This window comes from Nematocida homosporus (assembly GCF_024244095.1).
Source record: "Nematocida homosporus strain JUm1504 chromosome Unknown 4509, whole genome shotgun sequence".
Lineage (NCBI taxonomy): Eukaryota > Fungi > Microsporidia > Nematocida > Nematocida homosporus.
This window is the reverse complement of record NW_026250686.1, coordinates 176,592-190,461: the sequence shown is the minus strand read 5'-3', so window position 1 is coordinate 190,461 and position 13,870 is coordinate 176,592. Positions and strand designations below refer to the sequence as shown.

General features: G+C 39.7%; 8 protein-coding genes across 8 annotated transcripts; 2 read left to right on the top strand and 6 right to left on the bottom strand.

Moving 5' to 3' along the window:
• Positions 1–534: 534 nt before the first annotated feature.
• Positions 535–921, bottom strand: NEHOM01_0558 (anaphase-promoting complex subunit 10; the record flags this gene model as incomplete). Its single annotated transcript, XM_051489436.1, has 1 exon — positions 535–921. The coding sequence occupies one exon, from the start codon at positions 919–921 to the stop codon at positions 535–537; it is 387 nt and encodes a 128-aa protein (XP_051345396.1).
• A 242-nt stretch (positions 922–1,163) lies between these two features.
• NEHOM01_0557 (acetyl-CoA synthetase) lies at positions 1,164–3,275 on the bottom strand (the record flags this gene model as incomplete). The annotated part of the gene is made up of 1 exon (XM_051489435.1): positions 1,164–3,275. The coding sequence occupies one exon, from the start codon at positions 3,273–3,275 to the stop codon at positions 1,164–1,166; it is 2,112 nt and encodes a 703-aa protein (XP_051345395.1).
• Positions 3,276–3,679: 404 nt separating this feature from the next.
• Positions 3,680–5,764, bottom strand: NEHOM01_0556 (DNA mismatch repair protein MLH1; the record flags this gene model as incomplete). Its single annotated transcript, XM_051489434.1, has 1 exon — positions 3,680–5,764. The coding sequence occupies one exon, from the start codon at positions 5,762–5,764 to the stop codon at positions 3,680–3,682; it is 2,085 nt and encodes a 694-aa protein (XP_051345394.1).
• Positions 5,765–6,566: 802 nt separating this feature from the next.
• Positions 6,567–6,998, bottom strand: NEHOM01_0555 (uncharacterized protein; the record flags this gene model as incomplete). Its single annotated transcript, XM_051489433.1, has 1 exon — positions 6,567–6,998. The coding sequence occupies one exon, from the start codon at positions 6,996–6,998 to the stop codon at positions 6,567–6,569; it is 432 nt and encodes a 143-aa protein (XP_051345393.1).
• Positions 6,999–7,035: 37 nt separating this feature from the next.
• Positions 7,036–8,424, bottom strand: NEHOM01_0554 (uncharacterized protein; the record flags this gene model as incomplete). Its single annotated transcript, XM_051489432.1, has 1 exon — positions 7,036–8,424. The coding sequence occupies one exon, from the start codon at positions 8,422–8,424 to the stop codon at positions 7,036–7,038; it is 1,389 nt and encodes a 462-aa protein (XP_051345392.1).
• Positions 8,425–8,449: 25 nt separating this feature from the next.
• On the top strand, positions 8,450–11,227 carry NEHOM01_0553 (uncharacterized protein; the record flags this gene model as incomplete). The annotated part of the gene is made up of 1 exon (XM_051489431.1): positions 8,450–11,227. One exon carries the CDS (start codon positions 8,450–8,452, stop codon positions 11,225–11,227), a length of 2,778 nt encoding a protein of 925 aa, XP_051345391.1.
• Positions 11,228–11,568: 341 nt separating this feature from the next.
• Positions 11,569–12,153, top strand: NEHOM01_0552 (uncharacterized protein; the record flags this gene model as incomplete). The annotated part of the gene is made up of 1 exon (XM_051489430.1): positions 11,569–12,153. One exon carries the CDS (start codon positions 11,569–11,571, stop codon positions 12,151–12,153), a length of 585 nt encoding a protein of 194 aa, XP_051345390.1.
• A 308-nt stretch (positions 12,154–12,461) lies between these two features.
• On the bottom strand, positions 12,462–13,598 carry NEHOM01_0551 (diacylglycerol O-acyltransferase 1; the record flags this gene model as incomplete). Its single annotated transcript, XM_051489429.1, has 1 exon — positions 12,462–13,598. The coding sequence occupies one exon, from the start codon at positions 13,596–13,598 to the stop codon at positions 12,462–12,464; it is 1,137 nt and encodes a 378-aa protein (XP_051345389.1).
• Positions 13,599–13,870: the final 272 nt, after the last annotated feature.

The window sequence follows — 13,870 nt, the reverse complement described above, 5'->3', positions numbered from 1 at the left end:
CTCGCAGTGCCACGGACCTCAAATTCTCTCTGTATTTATACTTTGGAAATTTTCCTTATAAGGGAAATCTCCGTTTTGGGAGTAAAATTGCGATCTAAAAAGGAAAAAATCAAAATTCCTGAGCCTGAAATTTGTCTTTTTATTTTTGACCCCCCTGTTCAAATTTCACCCTAAATCAAAATATCAATTTATAGTGTAATTAAGGTGTAATAAAGGTAGTATTAGGCTGGAAAGTGTCTTAAAGTAAGGAATATCGAGTATGGACTCATAATATGACAATAAATCAACAACTATTTAATGATATTCTCTAGTTAGATTCAGTTGGTGTTAAGTTAAGTTGGTATTAGGTTAGTATATATAGGTAGGTAAACCACAAATCAACTTAACACAACTCAATACACAACTCAATACACAATCTGAACACAACTTAACTTATAGTATACTATTATAACAATGATATAGTCTTTATTGAAGGTAATTAGCTAACTGGTTCTTCAATGGGTCTTTTACACTGATTGGTGATGTGTTCTTGGACTATTCGGCAAAGAAAAGGGAAAGACCTCGAATACGCGAGTCTCGGCCTTCTTGGTGATTAGAAAGAATTACCATTTGTAGAATACAACAATCTTGATTAACTGTGATATTAGCAATAGATAGCTTATCACTAATTAATGCTTTCTTAACTGAAACAATGGAGTCTTTAGTCTTACCACAACGAATATCTATCTCTTTAGGAATGTAACTCTTATCTTGAGCATGACCAAGAGTTAGTCTTATCTCTAAAAGATGCTTAATCTCTTCAAACTCAATTTCTATGTGGTGGGGAAGATTTCCATCCGTATGCCAGTACTTCTCCAAGTCGTCACTAAACAACTCCTCTGGACCATGGTCTGGTTTGTATGTACTAACCCGAGCTTCCATGCGATGAAAGAAAAACAGCTTAGATTAGTATTGAGTTGAGTTATAGTAAGATAACAAGTAGTAAATAGTAAATGGCAAGTAAGTAGTAAGTAGTAAAGTAGGTATTAGGTAGTAAGTAGCAAGTAAGATAACAAGTAACTAGTAAGATAACAAGTAGTAAGTAGTAAGATAACAAGTAAATAGTAAGTAGCAAGTAAATAGTAAGTAAGTTTACGTTAAGAACGATTTATTGCCGGGTGGTTTTAGGGGCAGAGATTGGAGCGGGCGATAGAGATGGCATCGGGATTGATGCAAGTACTAATATCACCGACTTCTTTGCCTTCCAATAGGCTGCGCAGCACTCGGCGCATCATTTTGCCCGTACTGGTTTTAGGAAGTTCTGGGCACGTAATGATTCGTTTAGGAGCTACTACTGCTCCAATCTTCTTCCGGAGAGCTTGTTTTATCTCGACGGCTAGGGCTTGGTCATCTTTCTCCGTGGTTTTGACCACAAAGATGCACACACTCTGCCCAGTTACTTCATCTTCTTGGCCTAAAGCTGCTGCTTCAGCAATACCTGGAACCGAACAAACTGCACTTTCAATTTCTGCCGTACTTAATCGGTGTCCAGAAACATTGATGACGTCATCAACTCGGCCTCGAATCCAAAAGTAGCCATCTTCATCACGACATGCTTCATCACCCGTATAGAAGTGACCTGGATAGGGGAAGTAAGCACTTTCATACCGCTCATGGTTCTTAACAATAGTTCGAGCAATACCCGGCCAGAATCCTTTAAAGACTAGTAGGCCATTCACACCTACTCCGGGCTCTTCTTCTAACTTATCTTGGTTCTTCTTGATAATCAAGGGCTGCATCCCAAAGAAAGGGAAAGAAGCACTTTCTGGTTTAGGTAGAGTCACATCAATTAATGGAGATAACATAACTCCACCCGCTTCAGTTTGCCAGTACGTATCAATTAAGGGCAACTGGCCATTACCAAAGAACATACTAAACCAAACATAAGCTCCTTTGTTAATCGGTTCGCCTACTGAACCAAGCACTCGTAAAGAAGATAGATCAATTTGACGCAAAAGTGAATCAGCGGGATACTCCTTGGTGTACCGTTCTGAACAGAAGACACCCGTGATTCCGTGTGAGAAAATAGACCGAGTACTAGCCGGTGAGTCTGGAACGTGATCAACTGCCGGAGTTAAATCATCAGTTGATTCACTTAAGTCCATGGGCCGCACTAAGTACGTCGGTAAACTCTTCTGGAGAAGTCTTACGACCGTTGGGGCCGTATAAAGATGGGTAGCTCGATGTCTAGCTACGGACCGGAAGAGTCGCAAAGGATCAGGGAAGGTCGGAATACCACTGAACACTACTGTAGTTGCTCCTAAGACCAAAGGGCCATAAAGAACATAAGAGTGTCCAGTAATCCAACCCAACTCAGCCGTACAGAAGAACACATCGTTCTCTTGTACGTCAAAACATACTAAGGTAGTTAAAGCTGCATACAAAAGATACCCAGCTGTACTATGGGATAAACCTTTAGGCCGGCCCGTACTCCCACTTGTATAAAGATGGAATAGAACTGATTCGGCTGGAACACTAACACAAGGTCTATCCCTGTTCAGTTCTGGGGACTCCATATCTAGTTCAGATAATAAATCAACCTTAATCTTATCTCTTAATTCCTGAACAACAGTACTATCTCTTGTACTAACTGACTGGTCACAAAGAAGTACACCACGTAAGGAAGGACTCTTCTCACTCAGAACAGTTGTAACTGCAGCCACTACATTGGGCAAGTACTCAATAGTCCGACCCCCACGCTGTGTCTTATCAGCCGTAACTAGCCAAGTTGCATCTGAGTCTTCAATACGTAAAGCTAAACTATCCGAACTAAACCCGCCAAAAACTACTGTATGGGCTACTCCTAAACGAGCACAAGCTAAAGAAGCAATCAAAGCCTTAGGCTCCATAGGCATGTAAAGACAAACAGTTTCACCTTGTTTAACTCCACTTTGGACTAGATAGTTAGCAAATCTAATAACGGCTGTTTTTAAATCGGCGTAGGTTAGTTTTTCGGTCTTTTCATCGTCAGTTTCATGAATAATTGCTATTTTATCTGGAGTTACTTCGGCATGACGATCAACTGCATTATAACAGGCATTAAGCTCTCCATCGGCAAACCAAGTGATTTGGGTTGGCGAACTTTTGATATTCATAACCTCAGTAAAGTCTTTAGTGAAACTTAGCAGAATTCGAGCTTGTTCGGCAAAAAAGGCCTCTTTTGCTTCTAAACTACGTTTATGTTCACGGTAGTAGTTAGCACGAAGGTGTTTGCCATGTTCAAATACGCTTTTCATTACAGAGTGGAAATCCGAAAAATAAATAGGCCGGAATTGCTAATTGGTTCATTAACTAGCTCGTTTATTGGATTAGATTGGTATTGGATTAAGTTTTAGATGAGTATTAGATTGGTTTGGCTTGGATTGGTGTGTGTTGGCTTGGGTTGGGGTTAAGTGGAGTTAGAATTAAACGGGAGATGATTAAATTGAAATCGGTTTAGGATTGTATTGTATTGGGTTAGTATTGGATTGTATTGGATTAGTCTAGTTTGCATTTAATATTGTATTGGATTGAGTTGAATTGAGTTGGGTTGAGGTGAGTTGTATTGGATTGGGATGGATTGAGTTGAGGTGAGTTAAGTTGAGTTGGTATGGTGGTGGTATAGTATGATAGTGTGGTATTGAATTGGGTTAGTGTGAACTTATCTGTTGAATAATTGGTAGAGAGTGGGGACGGAAGAGATGCAGATGGTGGGGATGGGAGTGGGTGGTGATTGTTGTAGAATGCGGAAGAGATGGGTGGGATGGGTTTGGATGAGGTAGGTGGTTAGGGCTGAACAAATGAGGAAGAAAGGGTTGGTGAGATGGGAGGTAAGAAGGGGAGTAGGGAGGGCTTGGAGGAAAGGGAGAAAGTCGGTAGGGGAGAAGAGAGTGGCTAGATCAGGGGTAGTATTGGATGGATTGGTGGGTGGGAATGGTAAAGTAGTAATAAAGTGGTTTTGAAGAGTAATCTTATTCTTGAAGAGGAGATCTGTATTCTCGGGTTGGGTTAGGATGGGGATAAGGGTGGCGGGAATGGGTAGGGAGAGAGGAATAACATTGGAGGAGTTGGGGAGATTGATCATGAGGTAGGAAAGAGTGGCGGTGTAGATGTTGAATGCAAGGAGATTAGCTTCTTTTTGGAAGAGCATCCATTCGGACGAGATAGGACCGACTAGAAGAGCGCCTTTGAGAGAATGGGTGGCGGGAGTACAGGTGGAGGAAGAGCAGGAAATTTGGGAAGTAGAGGGTAGTTGAGTAGTTTGTAGAGGCTGAAGGGTTGCCGGTGGATATTGGCCGGGTGAGGATAATGGGATCATGGGGTGTGAGTCAACAGTAAAGATAGTTGTGGTCTGGATTGGATTAGTATTGCTGTGAATTGGATTAGTATTGCTGTGGATTGGATTGGTATTGCTGTGAGTTGGTGTGGGAGTGGATGGAGTAGCGGTGGGTTGGGGTGTGGATGGAAGTTTAGGTCTTTTGGGGGAGAGGAAGAGATTGAGGGGGAGAATTTGGCTGTCCGTTCTTATCTTTTTGGAGGGAGTTGATGGTAGAGGGCGACTGTCATGTTGTGATGGGTTTGGAGTGAGTTGAGTGGTGGTAGGATTGAGTTGGGATGGGGTGGATTTGGAATTGGAATTAGGAGATTGAATGGAAGAATTAGAGTTAAGTAATTGGGAGGACATTAGATGTTTGGATTGAGATTTGGAGGGGGTTATATTCTCTTTTTCCGACTGAATTGAAGTTGATTTGGACTGGCCTGTCAACTTTTGGTTTTGAAGGGTGTTTTTGATTTGAACCAGAATTGTATCGATTAAACTGTCTTCTTGGCTTAGATGAACTTCGGTTTTAGAAGGATGAACGTTGACATCTATTTGAGCCGGGGGTACGTCTATTTCAATATAGACAAAAGGATGACCTTTAACTAGTACTTCTTTGTAGAGACTTACTAGTGCTCGTTTGAGTTTGGGTAGTTCAACTAGTCGTTGATTAACAAAGAGGATAAATACTAGTGAGTTAAGCACAAAATTAGCATGCGTAAATGCCCCAATGATTCTAATTTCAGCCTGAGTTGTTTCAAAGGGAATTAGACCGTTCTTTAGCTTGTAAGAAAAGACTTGGGCAATAGCAGCTATCTTGGTAGTAGGAAGTGGCTGATTATACCGCTGCCGGTTAAGACCTAGTTCAATTTCAAAAACAACTTGTTGATAACAAATAGAATATCTCATAACTAAAGAGTAGATCTTTTTGATTTCTTGCTTATTGTAGGCAAACTGGTCTCTCTTAATGGGGTCATTAAAGAAAAGGTCAGTTATCATTAGTTTAGTGCCTGGTAAGCAAGATACTTCTTTTTGACTTACTAAACGAGTATTATCATAAACCAACAAATGACCTAAACCAACTCCTACTGAAGTTTGGACACTAACTTGTGCTAAGGAAGAGATAGAAGCCAAGGCTTCTCCTCTAAACCCCAAAGTTCCAACACTTTCTAAGTCCTTGTATGAACTCAACTTACTTGTTGCATGGCGCCGACATAGCAAAGGAGCATCAGCTAGTGCAATACCCGTGCCATTATCTTCAATTTCAATCTTATCCACTAATTTGTCAGTTAAACTAATCCGAATAAAACTCGCTTTCGCATCTAAACTATTCTCAATCAACTCTTTAATACCAGCTGCCGGGGACAAAACTACCTCCCCAGCCGCAATTTTAGCTATCACTTCACTAGGCAGTGCTTGTATAGTCATAAATATTTTGCCAGATGATATAGTATATATCATGTTTCTTCCTATATACTAACCTCTTCCTTAATACCAACCCACTCCCTACTCACCCCCATCATTATTCCAAGTAAGCACTTAATTTCTGCCCATTACCAATCCAACTACTAACCCCAGATTAGTATTTTAGCAATTAACAACTAGTTCTTGGACCTAACTACATCCAGCCATCTTTATTCTTGATTAGAAAGTGATTCACCCATTTCATACACCCATCTAAACCTCTTATACCACAAGGACAATTTTGATGTTTTAGCTTAGCATTAAGTTGGGTTTAGTTGGTGTTGAGTTGAGTTGAGTTGAGTTGGTGTTAAGTTTGGATTGAGTTAGTTTAATATTAGGTTGAGTTAGGATTAAATTGGTTTAAGATTAGGACAGTATATTATAAGACAGCATAGTTTAGTCTACTACACACATCCTTACATAATCTAACTCTAATGTCGTAATACAACTACTACCTAATACCATCTTAATACCAATATGATTACTACTCACTACTACACTACTCACTACTACACTACTTAGTAGTACCAAACTAATATCAATACCAATCTAACACCAACCCAATATGACGTCATCTTATTTCAACTCACCCTTACTAACCCAATACTAAACAGCCTCAACACTTATCTCAAGTACTATCTTTAATAGAATACGTATTATGTTGGTATTGAATTAGGATTGAGTGCTACGCTACATTACACCACCAAACCCAACACCAACACCAACATAACCCAACCCAATACCAACCTAACTTAACGTAACTCATTTATTGCCTACACAAACTATCACAGATATATCGCAAAAGAATATCATTCTCCACAATCAATCGTTTGTACTGCTGCTGCATATCTTGCAACTCAACCTCTCTCTCCTGCTGTAGCTGCAGTAGATAAGACATCTTCTTTATATAAACACTCTCAGTAGCTGCTAACTGTTCGTGCGTCTTAGTATGTTTACTCAATGCATCCGACCGACTGTACTCCTTGTTGCACAAGTTGCATTTGAATGGCTTTTCACGAGTATGAATACGAATGTGTGTCAATAAAGTGCAACGACTGATCTTCTTTTCAACCATTCGCGTGCAATCTTTCCATTGACAAGTCTTAGTATTCGAATCTTGAACATGACTATTAACATGCATAGCAAACTCCTTTTGATCGCAAAATGTTTCACCACAACTATTCCACTTACACTCCATACTAAGAATTTATTTTCGCTACTTATCTCTATCTCTGTTATTCGCCATAATATGCGGCTAAAGGATAGTTGTAAGTAAAGGTTTTGGCTTGATTTGGAGTGGTTTGAGAAGTAGTAGTAATAATAGTTCTATTAAGATTAGTAGATAAATCTTGTAATTGTTGGTTTTGAAGTTCATTGAGTTCTTCTTTAGCAATCAGTGCTAGATAGTTCTTCTCTAGACGAATGAGTTTGTAAAGATTAGATAGTGAGGATGGAGAGTAAGAAGAAGTACGTTTGGGATTATCTTGTCGAGCAATCTTCTCTTCTTCGGCACTGACTACTACTAGTAAGTGGTCGTGGCTGAGCAGTAGGTCTTTGATAGTAGCTATTTCGGTATGGACACGGTAGATGCCGAGTGTAGGTGAGTGGAAGACTAAAAGGTTGTGCAAAACATAGATATGGCCTGGAATAAGGATTTTATCTTGGCTAGGACAGGTTATGATTGGGCTGGCATTGGTTTCTGTTCCGGAAAGAGAAGGTACGTACTGAGTTGGTTCTTCGGCGACTGTATGTTCGACTGGTACGACTTTAGTTGCTCTGGTGAGTAGGTAGATGGTTTGACGAGCAGTTTTAGCGGCAATATCAAAAATAACAATAGATACGGGTGTAGTGTAGATAAGATATCCTAAAGAACTGACTTTGAATTCTAAAACTGGCTGATTAGTTGTACATAAGAAAGTATTAGCTAAAGAATCACAATCAGTTAGTAAAAAAGTACCATTAACCGCTAAAGATACAATCAGTTCACCACTAACTGGTACTATTTGCGATACGGGTTTTGAATGCCACTTACATGGCTTAATTGTCTTGGTTAGCAGATTAACCACTAAAAGTGTGCCATCACTCAGAGCAATAATTGGACTACTCTCCGTATGAGACAGGGCAGTGACCTTTAAGTTAGGGAGACGTAGAACTAACTCTTCTCCGGCCTTATCTAAACTTTGATAGTAAAGATTGTTATCACGATAGTAGTAGCAAAGATTCTTATAGAAGTAAAAAGACTTATTAAGAAGATACTCACTATCACTACTCTTCTTACACAACTCAATGCTTATCTTTTTGTTCGTTTTTGTTTGTTTGCTTATCTTTCTTATCTCTAATTGACCATTACGGATTCGATACTGATAAACTTCTTGATTGTACCAGTAAACTTCCCAACTTTTATCAAATGTAGCAATAGTAACTTGGTTAAACTCATCGATCATTTCGCCATTGTTAAGTCTAATTAGCTGATTATCTAGAGTTTTGTACTCTCCTACACCTCTTGGAAGGCTTTTTAGAACACTACAGTCTTCAATTTGCCGTACTTCTACTTCTGATCTATCAATTAATACAAAAGTGCTATCTAAAAGGCCAATTGTAGCCACCTCTTTAAACGATTCCATTAAAAATTTGTCAATTCCGCGAAAAATGAAGTTTACTACGGCAAATTCTAACGTAAATGAGGGCCCAGAAGAGGCTCTAAGGGGGGGGTATTGGAGGGCCTTAATGACCGAATCTATTGAAGGTTTAATTGAAATAGCTCAACAAGCTGAGCTGGAAACGACTCTTATTAGCGATCAGGTCCATAATTTAGCCTTATCTAATGCCATTAGAATTGCTTTGCAGCGCGAGGACTACAGTACGTGTGCTGAGATATTAGAGATGGTTGATGAAAATGAGTTACAGGAGGCACGTTTGGAGTACTTAGAACAGACTCAGCAGAGTTTACCTGCTATCTTTTTGATCAATCAGATACTGCAGAATGAACCACAACTACTCTTGCTTAGAAAACGAGCCCAATTAAGAGCAGGACACGGTTTGGTCTTAGAAGAACCGGAAGAGGATGTTAAAGTAGAGAGATTAGAGGATGATTTGTACGTAGTCTTCTGGGAGCTTTTCCAATGGATTAGAGCTAAGAAGATTGGGCGGGTGGCGGCTGTGAGTCTAGTAGGTCGGGAAAGAAGCGAGCCGGCCTGGACAGCAACGGTAGTGGGATGGGCCAAGCAGGAAAAGTTGCCCATGAACTATTCTGAGCCTAAGATAAGAATTGTTACTGATACGCGCAGTGAACTATCCCCATCAGCTTACCATAATTCAAAACAAGTAAATTATGATAGTTCAGGCGGTTTAGACGCGGGTTTAGATAAAGTTACTCTGCCGACTATGGAATGTGCTGTGAAAGTACTGGATCGGTTTTCAAGTATTTGGCAAGGGGATCTTTTCTACTTGGCCGAGGAGTACTCGTTTTATATGGCTTACTTGGTTATTTTAGATTATGTTGCTCCGAATATGCTGACTAGTCGGATTGTTGAGTTTGTTTATCGGCACTTATGGCTGAGTAAAGTATTGGGTGGGTGCAATGAATACTCGCACTTGGAAATCAATGATTGTCTTGATCGTGTGGTAAGGAAGCTTTCTATGTGGGCTTGGCAATCAGGACGAACTACTGCTGAGATTTTGCATAAGGTCCGAGTGCCTCCTCCGAATCGGCCGCACAGTACTGAACAGATGGCTTTAGATGGACTTTTACGAGGGTACTTGGTGGCGGAAGTATCTGGTGGACATATTTTTGAGCTGATTCTGCGCAACCCGTTCTTTGATATTCAGCCTAACTCGCTTTACTTCCGGGTCTTAGAGAAGGCTATGGCAGAAGCAGATGCCAATATAGCTTTACTTTGTATTGCTGTGATTAAGAACATTTCAATTGCGCGGTGTAAAGAGATATTTTGTCAGTGCTCTTCAGTTGCACAATCATTTTTCTTATCTGGATTGTTAGATAATCCTTTGATAAGTGTGGCTGATAAGTTGTTTTTCTTTCTAGGAATTGCTGCTCCGGTTAGGGAGATGTTTACTTATAACAATGCAGTGAATTTATTAGCTATTTCTCCTAAAGATACGCACTTATCTTTCTTTGCCCATTTTATCAGGCCGCGACATTTAATGGTGCCAAATACGATCTATAACTTTGATAAGAAGAAGATAAACTTATCGGAAAGTCAATTTATTCGAGCTTCAGAACTGATCAAAAAGTACTTGAAAACTCCCCAAAGAATGTACTTATCTCTTCTTAATTGTCACAATCCGCTGTATACACGTATTCTAGCTGTCTTCCTTTATAAGAAGGAGTATGAAGCTGCTTTGGCAATTAGGCCGTTTGACTGTCGCATTATAGCTGAGTACATTAAACACTTACATGCCCAAATAGTCTCTTCTAAGTACGAGAAGAAGAGTTCTTTAGTACTAAGTTATGAGCTGTGCAAGAAAGTCGCTAATCTATTCATTCTTGGTATGTACAATAGTCAGCAGCTGGAAAGTGTTGAGTTACTAGGATCGGTACTGAATGAAGGTTTATCTGTGCTCTTGTCTTTAGAACTTCCATTGAAGAAGAAGGACTACAAACAGTTTAAGGAGATTCCTAACCCTAAACCGACCTTTTTACTGATGAGGAAGGCACTTAGTGCTCTTCGGGCCCAATGTCATATCTATCCGCCTTATATTTTGGAAAGTGCTTACCAGGCCTATGCTCGTAAGACTAATCAACTAGTTGTTTATCCTAACTCGGGCTTTTCGGCCAATCTTGTATCTCTATCTAATCCACCGACTACTAAGTCTGAGAAGAAGCGGCGTAATAGTTTACTGAACTATTCTAGCACGAACTATACTTGGTTTCTTCGTTATGATTTATGGCGGATTTTGTCTTTTAATGGACCTCTCACTGATGTCTGTGTTAATGTTATTTACTATTGTATGCGACAGCTATCTTCCCTATCTTTGGTGGAGTTTGATTATTTAGTGCAACTTCGTTTACAGCGTTTAGGCGATCAGTTTTGGCAAGTCATTCTTATGGATACTGATTCGAAAAGCGTGCAAACTAAGATCTTGCAACAGACGAGTGTTGAGCAGATCTATGCTCAATATGTGGAGTATCTAGTGAATTTAGAGGAGGACGTATCATTCTTTTTGTTCCATATTCTTAAGACGTATCAAGATCTGTCCAAAGACCAAGTTGAAGATATTATTGATAAGATGTTTTTTGATAGTTCTGGGAAGATTATTTGTGGGTTTACTTGCTGGATTCCAAATCTCTCTGTAACTCGGCGCCGAGAATACTTTGACTATTTATTTGCGCATCTAACTCAACACAACCCCAAACTGCTCAAAGAAATCAAAGGTGAGCTAAGAAAACAAGGCTTCGTTATCGAATGAGTTGGGTGGAGTTGTGTTGTGTTGTGTTGTGTTGTGTTGAGTTTGGTGAATCTTTCATTATATTCAGTTGATGGTTTACCAGATTGAGTAATTTAGTATTAAATCGGATTAGTTTCTGTTTTTGGATAGCTTTTTCTTAACTATTTCCTTATTGGGCAATTTTTTGATTAAACAAACTCAGTCCAGTCTAAACTAACTCAATTCAAACTAATAGAGTTGCTTTTCGTATTTAGAATTTAGACTTACGTTGGCAACCGTAGTGTATACAAACAAACCCTACCTTTTACATAAGGCTTCCCCTACTGATCGTTATGAAGTGGAGGCCCTCGGAAATCCGTTCCATGGAGGAGGAGACGACTACCCCGACCAATGCTAAGCAAACCTACCTTGAAAACCTTATCTCTGGAATTAGCATCCGCAAAGACTTTAGTAGTGAAAGTATCTTTGCCGGGGCAAATACTAATGAAAAACGGTCCAATATCAGGCCGGTTGTGCTTGTATCCTTTTACAGCAACGAACTAGTCCAAGCTCCGTCTGAAATGGCTTCGCCTAATCATTCGTTTTTTACTGATAAGGTCATTTTACAAGTTGGCCAAGACAGTTCCGGCATTCTATTTAACGACCTCTCTTCTGCCGTCAAAGAGAGTCTCCGAGCCGAGAAAGCCATTATCCAGTGGCTTGACGAACAAAAATGTCCACCTAAGAGCACCGTCTACCTTACGACCGAAACTCAGTCCTTCTTCGTTAGCAAAATCCGCTTACTAGGCGAGATTCTCAAGGCCCAGCGCAAGATAGAGCGAGCCCGAATGTATCGCACCCTAACCGCTCAAAAACCGCTTGAAGCTTTCATCAAGAAACTCTGTACACTCAAAGTCCTAGGCGATCGAGCCGAGTTCAATCGCTTTACCAATTTCCCCGCCAAGTAAGTATCTACTAATATATCCACCAAATCATTAACTTACTCCAACTATTCCTACCCCTAATACCTGTCACAATAAAGCACATTTTGGTTTACACAGACTAACTCAATACTAACCCAATAAGCAAAACATCAAATCAAACACATATACCAATTTATATCATATTCACTAACACCAAAGCCCATCTCTAACGACCACATTCCAAACTAACTCGACTCAACTCACCCAACACAAACTCAACCTAACTCAACACAACCTAATACCAACTCAACACAACCTAATACCAACCCAACTCAACTCAACTCAAACCCATCTTATTTCCATCGAACTAACATCGACATAATGGGGGCTCCAATCAAATTTAAAGCAATGATAGTGAACAAGTTCTCATTCAAGCCTAAAGTCCGCTGTGCTAAAGAAGAAGCACTGCCCAGAGGAATTTGAATAAGCATTGTAAACAACCCCAATCCACGGCATCCCAAGCAATCATCAAAAATATACTCATGTACTATCCCACTGACTAAAAACACTATTATCTTACTCATCCGCAAACTAATATTCCGTTTCAAAAAGGGCCGATGCACATGTCTCTTCACCCAGTTATGCACCATGAAGTTCCAAGCTCGCCAGTACTCTACTGTACTACAGTCCCACCAACTTCCAAAGAATTCCTTATCAGCAAATCCAGTCAGTTCTCCCTGTAACCCAAAAAGAGCCACAAATACTAGCAAGAAAGCAGCCAGCCAGCCAATATTAACCCACATTACTACGTTCACATAAGTAAATAGCCGAGGAAAGAGATAAAACTCAGCATAAGCAATACCTCCTCTAATTACCAAAGCTACATAAGACAAAACACTTAAAGGCATCAACATCAGCCCATAAATCACCACATGAAGTTTAGAAATCTTAGCGGCATAAGGATAACTTTCTTGATAACAAAAAGTCGGATAGAGAATAAACTTCCATAATTGTGTTTTACATTTAAGTCCCTCTATCTCAGTCCGTTCTAAACTCTGGTCTAACTCTTCCTGTCGCACCAATAAGTAAGAAATACCTTTCATAAGCTGAGTAACACTCAAGTATCGCAAAACAAGTCCTATAAACCCAGTAGTTCGATAGAAACATAACAAAGTCTCTAAAGTCACCCCTAGTCCTACTAGTCCTAAAAAAGAGCGATAAGATAGATTGGCCGGTACCAAACAAACAGCTAGCCATCGTAAAACATTAATTCCCAAAAATACCAACAAAGATAAGCCAGAAAGATCCTCTTCTATCTGATCTTTAATAACCAAAACCACTCCCCAGTACATATCTGAGCACCATATCTTATAATTCGCAACAATCAAGCCAGAAATAAGCCAGGCAATTCCTCCCACTCCTAAGTGTATTCCAGAGAGTACTCCATTAGACTTACAATGGACTAATTTACTATGTATACGCCGATCCATAAAAAACTTTGGATGTGTTTGGCATTAACTATTGGATTGGATTGAGTTTAGATTAAGTTTAGATTTGGTTGAGTTGGGTTGGGTTGAGTTGAGTTGTGTTGGGTTGAGTTGGTAGTGAGTGGATTGGATTGGATTTAGTGATGAAAGTATTAAGTTATTGGGTTGGATTGGATAGTTAGTTATTGGATTAGATATAAGTTGAATTTATTTTAGATATCAAATAGGTGTAATACTATTTAGTGTTGAATACTTAAGTTTCTTTTTCGCCTGAA